Source organism: Podarcis vaucheri (genome assembly GCF_965113315.1).
Source record: "Podarcis vaucheri genome assembly, chromosome: 8".
NCBI classification, from domain to species: domain Eukaryota; kingdom Metazoa; phylum Chordata; class Lepidosauria; order Squamata; family Lacertidae; genus Podarcis; species Podarcis vaucheri.
The window spans coordinates 5,730,676-5,742,706 of record NC_138766.1 but is presented as its reverse complement, the minus strand read 5'-3'; the positions used below and the strand labels follow the sequence as shown (position 1 = coordinate 5,742,706).

The 12,031-nt window shown below is 47.7% G+C and overlaps 1 protein-coding gene across 3 annotated transcripts in view; it reads left to right on the top strand.

Annotated features, from left to right (window-relative positions):
* Positions 1-5,764: 5,764 nt before the first annotated feature.
* The window catches only part of NRG2 (neuregulin 2), a 137,287-nt gene continuing 131,020 nt past the window's right edge, over positions 5,765-12,031 (top strand). For all 3 annotated transcript variants that reach the window (XM_082234384.1, XM_082234382.1, XM_082234383.1), the window contains exon 1: positions 5,765-6,240. In XM_082234384.1, the coding sequence (XP_082090510.1) occupies positions 5,769-6,240 (472 nt within the window). In that variant the 5' untranslated portion in view covers positions 5,765-5,768. The remainder of the gene's footprint in view (positions 6,241-12,031) is intronic.

Genomic DNA, 12,031 nt, shown 5'->3' with positions numbered 1-12,031 from the left:
ACTGTGACACAAGCCCCACTTCAGTTATTTCACTGCAATATATTTTGACCCTCCCCTCTCCTTTCCTGAAAACAAACACAGCAGATATTTGAATTTGAAATGTAGAGTTGTGTCTGGAACATGCTTGTTTCCTTCAAGTATTTCCGTCTTCAGCGTAGATGTCACACTGCTGTGTTCTGCACGTATTCTGCCTCTTGAAAATGGGCGGGGGTTCAGCAGAATTTCCACCCAGAAACACAGAACATGTCCTGAGCAAGCCTTTCAGATATAGCCAGTTTGGTGCTTCCAGTTGGTGGGGATTCCCATTTTTTTCTGTTTATTCCTTATTTAAATGATTCAAAAATATGAACAGCAACCAAGAAAATAATGCTAATAATAAATATTTTTTTAAATCACCATGTGTGTGACATTGATAATTATAATGTGCACAACTTTATAATGCAACCAAATATAAACCCTTTTGATATCACATTACATTTTGCTTTGTTTTGTATGCTGCAGGTTTCCATTCCGGACTGGAGAATACGGTGTCTTGTGAACTTAGGGAAAGCACTTCTTATAGATAATAAACACAGCCCAGTTTCATGTGTGTGCTTCCATGACTTTTCTCTTACTGACCCATTTGTTTTTATATACAATAAATTGATATCAGTTAGCTGCTAACATGTCTGCATGCTTTTCCCTCTTCAGGACCCAGCATTTTTGAGTAACTCTCAACATTTTGCTCAGGGGCAAAGAAAACTGAAATATGTGACCTTCAGCACTTTTTTTAAAGGCACGACTGTACTTTTATAGCCATGTCAAGAAATGTGAGTCTTGCCACACATGAAGTTATCTTAATGAGAAAATTTGCAAAGATAATTGTGTGCATTATAACACAGCGCTGCACCCTCATAATTAATTATTAGATCAGGGTCTTTCTGTATGGTGGACGTGGATGTGTATTTTAATCAATTGAAAGGTTTTGAGTCATTGGGGGAGGGGTGTGTGGGTTCATTAATTTAGCTTATTTTTAGTTGCTATTTTGTTAATATTGTTTTACAGATTATAAATACATTATTGATCTGTTAATCATGTAATATGACATGCTGTAAGTGTGATGTTCAGCTTGGTTTTAGTTACTGGTTTGTTAATAGTGTTTTATTGATTGCAATTGTTTTACTGATGATTACTGATGATTTATGCTATACTTGTGTGGTGTTCTATTATGTTAGGGTTTTTTTTAATTGTTTGCAAGCCGCTTTGGGATTCTATTGGCACGTTTGCATGGCTGGAATGTGTCCTTGAGCAGCAATAATGTGTGTAGCAACCGCTGACCTTTGTGTGACTGGAAAGCGGCATAGAGAAATACAGTGACTAGAGCGGAATCTGCAAGCTTGGCTACCCCCAATGCCTGCCAGCCTCTTATCTGCTTCTGCCTACTGAGAACAAGGCAAAAATTGCTGGTGACTGGAGCAGCCGGAGCTGCGCAGACCAGCAGGGGAGCTGTCCAGCAAAATCCAGAGCTGAGTTAGCAAGGCTATGCAAGCAGCTTACCTGTTACAGAGCTGTCACAGTAGCAACTAGCAGAAGCTCAGAGCTGCGTAGCAGTCCCACCAGCTCTTTCCCCAATGCGGCACCCTCAAGCCAGGAAGGGAAGCCTCAGGGTGCTAAAGGAACACTGCATTAGTGGTGCTCAAGAAAAATCGGAAGTCTCAAATGAACAAGAACACTCTTGGTTTAAATTTAGGCAAGTTGGTTCATTTATTGCAAAATGTATTATTAAACAGCAAGTAAATGAAAACTAATGCCATTTGAAGACCTAGCGATAAAAGATAGGCCACCCACATTTATAAATATTTAGAATTAGTCACAGATCTAATACTGTAGTTTTCAAACTTTTTTTCCCTGGGCGACACTTTCAGAATAAAAATTTGCTCATGCCACACCAGTTTTTTTATTGATAAGAAATACATTAGAAAACAAAAAAAAGAAACAACTAGCAGTGCCTGTTTTATAACACAGAACACAGCTGCTTTAGAATATGATCATGGGACATTTAGAAAGTATAAAACAATGTAACTACAAAAGAACATTAATCATTCCCAAAATATAAATGAGCCTCTTACAAATTTACCTTTATTTACACACTCAGTGTGAGATGTGAGCTTGCTTTTGATGGATAATCTTATTTATATTAGGTCTAATTTGAGACAAACAACACAAAGAAACCTTTCTCTTTTCTGATCTTTCATATTTGTTAGAGTTGAAGATCCCTGTTCACAATATGTCGTGGAACAATATGCTGTTGACGAAAAGTGTGTAAACTGTTTGTTTGTTTGTTTGTTTGTTTCTCTCTTTTTCTCCCCCCCCCCCTGTGTAATATGTTGATACTCTGTTTAAAAGTTTATTTGATTGTTTCTGCCAGTCTTGCCATCCTTTCCTGCTACACCCTTTGAGAACCACTGATCTAACAGGATTACAAAACTGTTGGGGAAAGTGTTTGGGTTATGGCCTGTTTATTGAGCATTTATCCTTATTTGTTTGAGGGGTTATCCAACACTTTCCATTGAATTTTCCTGTCACTTTCCTAATTACTAAAAGCTCAATCTTCTTTGAATGTGGGTTTCTTGTGCAAGATCTCAAAATTTCTCCAGAGAGTAGTTTAGGGACCAGAAGTTTATTTTGCTACCTGATCACACTTCTGCATAGACACTGGGGCTCTGCTGTGAAGCTGGCATTACTAAGTGATAAGGGATTTCCCTTACAGAGCACTGTGGGGAAGTATTACACTATTCAGACACCTTTTTAACCCCTCAAATGAATTGGGATAATTTTAAAAAATGGATGGTAGCCAACTAAGTCATTCTCAGGGCAGGCCCACTGAAATCAGTGAACTCAAGTTAGTCAGGACTTCCTTAAGTTCACTGGCTTTATTGGGTCTGCTCTGACTTTGACTTAGTCGGAAACAACCCCCTACCTTTTAAACTAGATTGCATCTCCAGGAGGTTCACAACTTGGCTATCCTTGATATATTGGATGTTAAGTTTGCTTAGATAAGATGCCACTGCCAACCTTTTTATTTCTCTGCACCTGTTCACACTCTGATCCCTGACTGTGGAGATCACTCAACCAATTGCCTTTTTTTGGACCTAGTATTAGCTTTTTATTCTATGAAAAACAGGTTATCATGGTCAAACAATTGAAGGCTATTTCAATTTAAAGTTTCCAGAAGGGTGTGTATGTTAATCTCTTGCAGCAAGGTCATCAAAGAGTATTGTGGCATCTTAAAGACTAACAAATATATTACCATGCCATAAACTTTTGTGGACTGCAGTCAGTTTCATCAGTTCGCACCACCAGGCACCTGCAGCTCAAAATAACGCTTCAACATCTGATGGATTGCAGTCCAAGAAAGCTGTATACCATTATAAATGTTTTACGTTTTAGGTTCCACAAAATTCCATGAAGTTTCTGGATTCAAAGTGTCTCGCAATCAACTGGTACTATTAAGCCACAACTTATGTACTTATAAATGTCTTACTCATCCTTCACCATAAGGTCTCTTACAGCAATAGAGAACAAAACCATAAAAAGAGATTAAATGGTTGCATTTATAAAACAAACAAAACTGTTTGAACAACAGCAAAAGAGATGGGTCCCACAAAACCAAATACTTTCAACATCAAAGGCCAAGGTAAAGAGGGGTGCCTTCAGCATATGGAGAACCTTGTACCATGCAGGTGCTAGACACACCTTTGTGGGGAAGTGGTTCCACAATTTAGGGGTTGCCACAGAGCAAGTCCTCTCCCTGATTTCCATTCCCCACATTTCTGAGTGTGGCAGAACTACCAAGAAAGCCCCATCTGGGTATCTTAACCCCTAAGAAGGTTGGTAGACAGTATTTCAGGTATTTGGGGCCTAAGTCATTTTAGGGCTTCATATTTTCACATAAGAGCATCAAAACAGATTCTAAAGCAATTAGGAAGTTACCTTTTCTTGGATCCCTCCTGTTGATAGGATGATCTCTCAGCATCTTTCTCTCTTTGAATCTCTCTCTGAGGTCTTCATTCAGCAAGCAGAGATGTACTGTATGTTTCTTTTACTGCTGGCAGTGCTTCTAATCTAAATTCAACCTAAGTGTCTGGAGACCCAACCAAACCAGCAGAACCCTGCACTCCATTCTCAGTGTGGCTTGGTATGTTGAGCGCTGGAATTGTTCTGAGACAAGGATGCCCCCCATTTTGAGATATTCTAATAGTCAGAGGCTCTTGGGCAATGAAGGGAGGCAGTGCCAGCTTTCTCAGAAGCCAGTAGCATGCCTTGGCCTGTGTCCCTTTTGGGTGCTTCCAGGCTGGTGCTTCCTGTGGGATCAGGGTTCCTCATGCACAAATCTTTCTTTCTTTGGTTTTTATTTTGCAGAGTCCACATGACATCGCTGGCATCAGAATGCCAGCCTGCAGCACCCCCTCCCCCTAAATCTGGGCTGGGCGGCCCAGGACATTTTGCCACCTGAGGCAAATCACCAGGGAAGAAGGACTGAGCCGAGATCTACATCAAAGGCCATTGCAGGGGCGCAGTCAGGCTCAGTGGAAGCAGCGCCCAGGAGGCAGCCCCCACCATTTCCTCCCTGGGAGTGGGAGGGGGCCAGCAGTATCCAGTGGCGTAGCGTGGGGGGTACAGGGGGGGCCGGCCGCACCGGGCGCAACATCTGGGGATTAGGGTTAGGGGGCGCAAATCCATGGGTTAGGGGGCGCAAATCCACGGCTTAGGGGGCGCAAATTAGTGCCTTGCCCCGGGTGCTGACAACTTACGCTACGCCACTGGCAGTATCTCCTAATCACTGAGCATGGGTGGGGTGGGGGCAGTCTCCAAGGAGCACATCACGGCTTCATGGTGGGCCTGGTCTGGGTTTACTCATTCCAGGGGAACTCGCATAAACATTTTGTTAAAAAATAAAAAAAGACCTGTTGCCAACCCACCTTCGCGAAAGGTTCAAGGCGGGTCCTCGAACTCCCAAAGTATCCCGCTGGGTTGTCATCCTCTGGTCCGAAGCCCACAAGAATCTTCGCTTGTCCGCAACAGATGCAAACACGCGGGATACTTTCTCGCGCGCTTGGAAGGAAAAGCCCCGCGCTGCCCATCTCGCCCCGCCAGCGGCTGCCTGCCGCCCCCTCCCGAGGCCTCTGCGGGGGCTGCCTAGCCGCGGAAGAGGCGCCCGCCGAGGAGAGACGGCGGGGGCTGGCCCGGACCCCGGGGGGAACGACGTCCGCCGACCCCGGCGCGGCTCCGCCTGCCGGGCGGGCTTTTCTACCTGGCGGGGAGGTCTCCGCCGAGGGGGCGCCCGCGGAATCCCCGCGGAGGGAGGCTGGTGGGGCGGAGATGGGGTAGGCGCGCCCTCCGCCGCTCCCCTGCCCCGCCGCCCTCCTCCTCCTCCTCCGGCGCGGGAGCCCCGAGGGCAGGGGCGCGGGATCCGCGGCCCCCTCGCCGCTCCTGGCCGGTGTCCCCCCCCCCCATCTTACGCCGCTTCCGGTTCTGGCGCTGGAGCCGCGGCGGCGGTGGCGGCGGCGTCCCCCCATGGCCTGGCCAGATGCGGCAGGTCTGCTGCTGCTGCCTCGCGGTGCGGCGCCTGGGCGGCGGCGGCGTCGGACGGCTCAGTGCGGCAGCAGCGGCGGCGGCGGGCGCAGGAGCAGCTGGGCGCGGCGCGGCGGCGGCGGCGGGCGAGGAGGAGGAGGAGGAGCGGCGGCGGCCTGGTGCGCGGGCGGCGGCGGCTCCGGGGCTGCCTCGGCATGCGGCGGGCTGCGGCGGCGGCGGCGTCGGGGCCCGGCTTGTGCGTGCTGCTCTTCGGCGTGTCGCTGGCCTGCCACTCGCCCAGCCTGCGCTCGGTGCAGGACCAGGCGTACTCGGCGGCCGTGGTGCTGGAGGGCAAGGTGCAGGCGCTGCCCGCCGCCTCCGCCGCCGCCCCGACGGGCAACGGGAGCCGGGCCGAGGAGGGCGCCGACGGGCCCCCGCCGCCGCCGGGCATCCTGGTGAAGGTGCTGGACCTGTGGCCCCTCAACAGCGGCGGCCTGCAGCGCGAGCAGCTCATCCGCGTGGGCTCCGCGCCCGCGCCCTGCTCCAAAGTCAAGCGCAACCACCGCTACATCTTCTTCCTGGAGCCCACCGAGCAGCCGCTGGTCTTCAAGACCTCCTTCGCCCCGCTCGACACCAGCGGCAAGAACCTCAAGAAGGACGTGGGCCGCATCCTGTGCGCCGACTGCGGTGAGCCCTCGAGGGGGGCGTGCGGGCCAGGGAGGGGGCGGCAGGGGCCCGACGGCCCGGGAGGCTCCCTGCGCAAGGCCGGCTGTTCCGGCGCTCCTCTGCAGTGCTGCATTGGCGAGCGGGGCGCGGGCGGGGAGGGCGCCCGGGCGCCTGTCGGGGCCTCGGCCTTCTGGGCGGGCGCCCCCGGACCCCGCTGCTGTCCTGGAGGGGGCGGGTCGGGGTGGAGAAGGAGGCCGGGGGCGCTGCTGCCCGCCTTGCCCCGGGCGCCCCTCTTGGCGCAGGCTGCGCTCCGTTGTGTAAGGCATCGCCAGCAGCAACTTTCTTATGTAAACAACGCCCCCCCCCTCTCTGCTCCCCCATCCCTGGGTGTTAAATGGCTCCATTTGTTGCTTTGAGCCGCTTCTCATTTCTCCAGAGAAAACAGCTGGCCTGGGGCAGCCCGTGGCCACGTCTTGTGCGGGGAAATCCTTTGTGCCGTCTTTCTTTCTGAGCGGAAAAGGACGCTTCTTGGGGTGCGTGCTTCTGCTGCAGATGCTGGCTTGCCGCTCTGGAGTTTGTGTGGCCCCGGGTTTTGCAGATTTTATGCTGCATTTCACAGGAAAGTTTGCATTTTGTCAGGAACCACGTTTCATTTGCTTGTGAGGCTGGCAGGGCAGAACCTGACTCCTCTCACTGAAGAGCGAAGAGGTCTCTCTGCTGGGTGCAGGCGATTCAGGGGATACAACTAAGGTGTTGTTGCACCCCACCCCCTTAAGGTCAAGGAAGCGCCGGAGTTAGGGCCACAGCAGATGCTTAGATCCAGCCTGATGGGGTTTTTTTTAAGCAACCAGGCATTGTGGACTTCCACATTTGGTTAGATAGAACATCAGCACCGGTGGAGTGGGGCTTTAACCCCTTTCACTCCTTGCTTTTCCTTCTCTAACTCTGAAATAATGTCCTCTAGCTGATGCATTGCATGCCTGTGGCAGACAGAAACATTTCCTAATGCAGATAATTTATAAACTGCAGAACATTAGAACATTCTTCCCAAGTAAAAGCCCTCTGTGCTTTCCATAGCCTCCTTTTCATCCTAATTATTTTTGTGTGCTTCCCTTTAGGGTTTTTTTTTTCTTTTTTCAAGCTAAAAAGTGTATATTTAAGATGATCATCTGGAAAATGAAGCAGTGGTTCATATTTGTATTTTTGGGTGGCCTGTTTTACTGTGTGGTTCCAGTAATGATTGTGGTGTGAGCTGACTGGCCGTAGGTTGGCAGATTTTTCTGGACTATCTAACCCGAGAAGCTCAAGGCAGTTGAGATAACAGAAGCTCCTAAGTAATGGATTGTACAACTTGGTTGCACACGTGTTGACCTGGAAGCAAGGGACTGTAGCTTAAAAGGGAACTGACATATTCTAAAGCTATAAGTCTACGCATACTTAGTTGAGACGGTAAGCTCTACTGAACAAAGTCTTATTTCCACATAAACATGCATTGGCTAGTTTGGATTGGATGGCTGATTTAGCTTCATTCTCTTTTAACCTAAGGAAGCCGTGATGAAATGAACAGGTTTTTTAACCAAGTAATAGAGAATTTCTGGTTCTCCTCTTCAAACTTGCCCAATTCAAGCCACAATATAGCTTCTGGTGGCTTAGGTGCCATTTATTTATATACAGTACTGTAAAAAAATTTAGATACCCCTTGATTTAGTAGAACCTCAAAGTGACTTTGATAAAAGTGATAATAGGGTAGTTTCCACTCAGCTTTAGGGCTGCCTTTTCTGGGAAGAGGCCTTCCTGCACAGATGTTTACCATATATGTCAGGTGAAAATGGCTTCATGCTGGCCAGGCCTGGGGGTGTTCTCTGCCCCAGCTGCTCCCATTCTCTTCTCTTTCTGCCTTGGGTTTTCGGGAGGGGCACAAAGCAGTCTTGGGTGGTTTCTTTTGAGTTGGTTTTATTGATGTTTCATTGTGATCTTCCTTATGCAAATACTTTGCTTAGAAAGTGTATAATAGTTTGAAGGGCACAATCAAATCAAAATTAATCAGTGTTGAGCATAATTGCATTAAAGTAACGGGCTGGACTGTTTATGATTATTGCTGCTTCCTGATATTTAACTATGACTTTTCAGTACATATAACTAATATTGTTCAAAGTGATTAACACCCACAGTCTCCATAATTTCTCTCCCCTGAATATCTTTGCTATTATGAAATTTCAACATACACTCTCATGAATAATACAGAATTCCCCGGGGACAATCTTTTTAACATAAAGAATGTATGAGCAAGCTGTTCTAATTGACAGCACATGGGCATTCATTGGGTTAATTGGATCATTTATTCATTAAGAGCATTGTAGCATGCCAGTCATACGGTTGTATGTAATAAAAGTTCTCCTCACCCTTTTTCACCTATATACTTCCAGAGTTAGTACTTTGCCATACAAGAGAACTGATAATAGCAATTAAAATGGTTTTTCACTTAATAATTATTTTTAAAAGTTCCTTTGGAGTTTCAGTTGCCAGCAAGGAATGAAGGTGAATATTAATACTCTGAAGCTGATGAATTGTCCATTAGAGACAGAAGTCATATATGTGAATGTTTTGGTTCCCAGATATAAGTTTTGGCTCTGATTGATCAATTTTGTTCTCTGTGATAGAGGAGGAATGTTGAAGTCCAACATTTCCCATTGGGATCTGTGGCAAGCTTTTATAACAGGAAATGGTTGAACTACAGCAGGTACCCTGAGAATAATCATCACTCCTCTTTTTCCATGCTTCTGATTAGCTGAAAGTTTGGCATATCCCTCTGCTCATTTACAAAAATGCAGCAGATAAAATTAAGAAAGCCAGTGATAGATTAATTTAAGAGGACTAAAAATTGGGGGACGCACCACCAGCTAACACATTTTTTTCTCTTATATTAGGAAAAGGCCTCATCCTATGCATTTTTAAACTGAGAAATCACAAGTTAATTCTGTGAAAAGGGCTCAGTGTAAAAGGAAGTTTATTTCTGCACTTTAACGGTTTGAAGGAATGCCTTCTAGCTAAAACACTCTGTGGGGTTATCAGGAGCACTTTCTCAGCACAGCCATGGTGCAGATTGCAACATTCCCTTGCACTTCATTATAAGGTGAATTGCTGTAATGGGCTTCTTCTCTACCCGTGAACCAGTGGAGTAATGTTCACAGATGCCTATAATTCTGTCCTGCTCAGGTCTGGACCTCCTCAGAAGCCATGGGATTTAGGATGCATTGCTCATTTGAACATTGTTCTGGATCCCACAATCTTCTTGTGCCAGGACGAAGACATGTTCTGCTATTATATTAAATGATGCCAATATAAAATACTTGGTGTATTTGGATGTATTGAATGCCCACAGTTCTGCTTATAGTGTTAACCTATTTACTGTGCTGTCAACATTTATGGTCTCCTTTCTTGGCTGGGGCCTGAGGCTGCACAGGTAACGCTCAATGCAGGACCCTGGCCAGCTCACTATGGAATGGGGTAGGGCCAGCCAGGCTGGCTGCAAGCATAGCAGGACCATGGTCAGCTCAGTGTGGAGCTCAGAGTCCTGGCACTCAAGAGCTAGTGTTCCTCAAGCAATCATCTGGAGTCAGTGGAGAGCTTTCCTCAGTCTCTGCTCTCCGGATGTTTTCTGCCCATGGTCAGAGATGATGGGAGTGGTAGCTAAAACTTGTGGAGAACACCTGGTTGGGAGAAGACTGTCTCAAGTAGTTTTGCTGTCAGATTGGTGTTTGAAGCCCCCCTTCCCCACGCTGGGGGAATTGTTGGTGCTTAAAATAGCTGTTCCCTGTTCCTCAGGTGCTGCCTCTTACAGAGCTGGGCAGGTCATTGCCCCTGAAGGTAGTGTGATAGGGAGCTGCCCCTGGGAAAGAGTTGGAGGAGAAAGGTACGGACTGCTTGCTATGGCTAGGCAGGGGAAGACATTGCTAGCTTCTGGGATTTTTTCTCTCCTGGGAGTTGCTAGGAGGCTTAGGGTCTTCTAGGGAACTTTCCAGGACCTTCCTCTGTTCCAACTCCTGGGCCATAGCATCATGAACTCTGCTGTGTGCAGCCTTTGTGTCCAAAGTGTTGAGCAGTTCTCAAGCAAACTCACAAGAATCTTTATTGCCTGGGATTTTTCTTGTAAAATGTTACAAAGCAATGTTGAGCAGACTCCATGGAAGATCATGTATTCCTAGAGAGATTTGGGGATGGGTAGTATAGTTTTGATCCAGGGCTAAGTCACCTTTTATGGTTTGGCTTCATTTCAGACTATAGTATGTTACATTCCGCCATTCTGCTTCTCTCTGTCACGGTGACATGCAGAGGGAAGGCATGTGTATTTGAGTTTTGTGCGCCAGGTTTGACAAGAGCCCCACGGGAAGGCCTCAGAAGATCTTGCTGGAACCCAGAAGCCACTGTAGCCACTTCCCTTGACTTCTCAGGCTGCAAGGATGCCAGTGGGTGGCATTGACACATGCCACTTTGCTCCCATGATTGAGGGGGCTGTGCGATGTCAACACGCCATGTGCACACGCCCTGTGGCATGCGTGCATGACATCAGCATGCCCTGCAGCATGCTTGCACCATGTGTGCATGGCAGGGCATGTTGGTGTGTCATGCAGATGTCCTGTGGCTTGCGTGCGAGATATGCGCATGCCCCACGGCATATGTGTACAGCCACCACAGAACTTTGAGGTGGCCCGGCCCCTTCATTGAATTTTTTTTTGTCATGCATGCCTTTGCACGGGTGGGTGGGTGTGCCCGTAGAGTCGCCCCGTGCTGCCTGCCTCAGTCTGCCTCACGGACAAGCTAGACCTGCTAGCGCTGCTTTCTCTGCCTGTGTTTGCACTGGTAGAAAAGTGGGGCTTGGGGTGGATGATACACTTGCAGATTATCTGTTTGCAGCCAGCTGTGTGCCCTGGCTGTAGGGTCTCTTTTTGTTTGGATTGGTTTTGCTCTTATGGTTTTGTGGCACCTCTTCCCTTCTCCCTCACCCACCCAGCAGCCTTTTGATTTAAGATGCTTTTGAAGCAATCCAGAGAAACAATATATTGTTATCCATGTGGGTGGAGCTGTGAACGGATGGGGAGGGCTCTGTGAAGCATTTCACAAACACACCCGTTTTCTAATTTTAAATTTTGGGTGAAGGAGAGGGCAGTTTGCAAGGAGCTGCCTGAATTCTTTCACATTTTACCTTTTTATTTCCTTCAGTGATGAGGGGGAGTGGACATTCAGAAGACAATCACACATGTGTCTTTAAAACTTTCCCTGAGGGATAAAAGAGTTAGAAATATAATGCACCTTTCATTCAAGGCCCTGAAGGTGCTCTATAGAACCCCCCTTCCCTGTTTCATCCTCATGACAACCTGTGAGGGGGATATGCCAAGAGAGCTTGACTGGCCCAAGGTCACCCAGGGAATTTCCTGGCTGAGGGGGGACTTGAAGCTGGGTCCCCCCAGTCCGAGTCCAACACTCTAACCACTACACCACACTGGCTCTCACAGGTATCCAAAGAAACCCTACAGATACTCTCCAAACTCCCCCTCCCTACCACCCTAAGGGGGAATTATTTGTGTCATCTTCAAGCCAGACACCGAGAGCAATGAAAATATTCAGAGAAGTGATGTGATAAAGTCACCCTTGACAATTTTTAAAAAAAGGGGGGGGGGTTACATGTATACCTTGCGAGTCCCATTGCCTTCTAAGGGAGAGGTAGATGACAAAACACACAAGGAACTGTCTTCCTCTTTAATTGTGTTCTGCCAACATTGAAAACATTTATTTTTAAACAAACTGGGCTGCA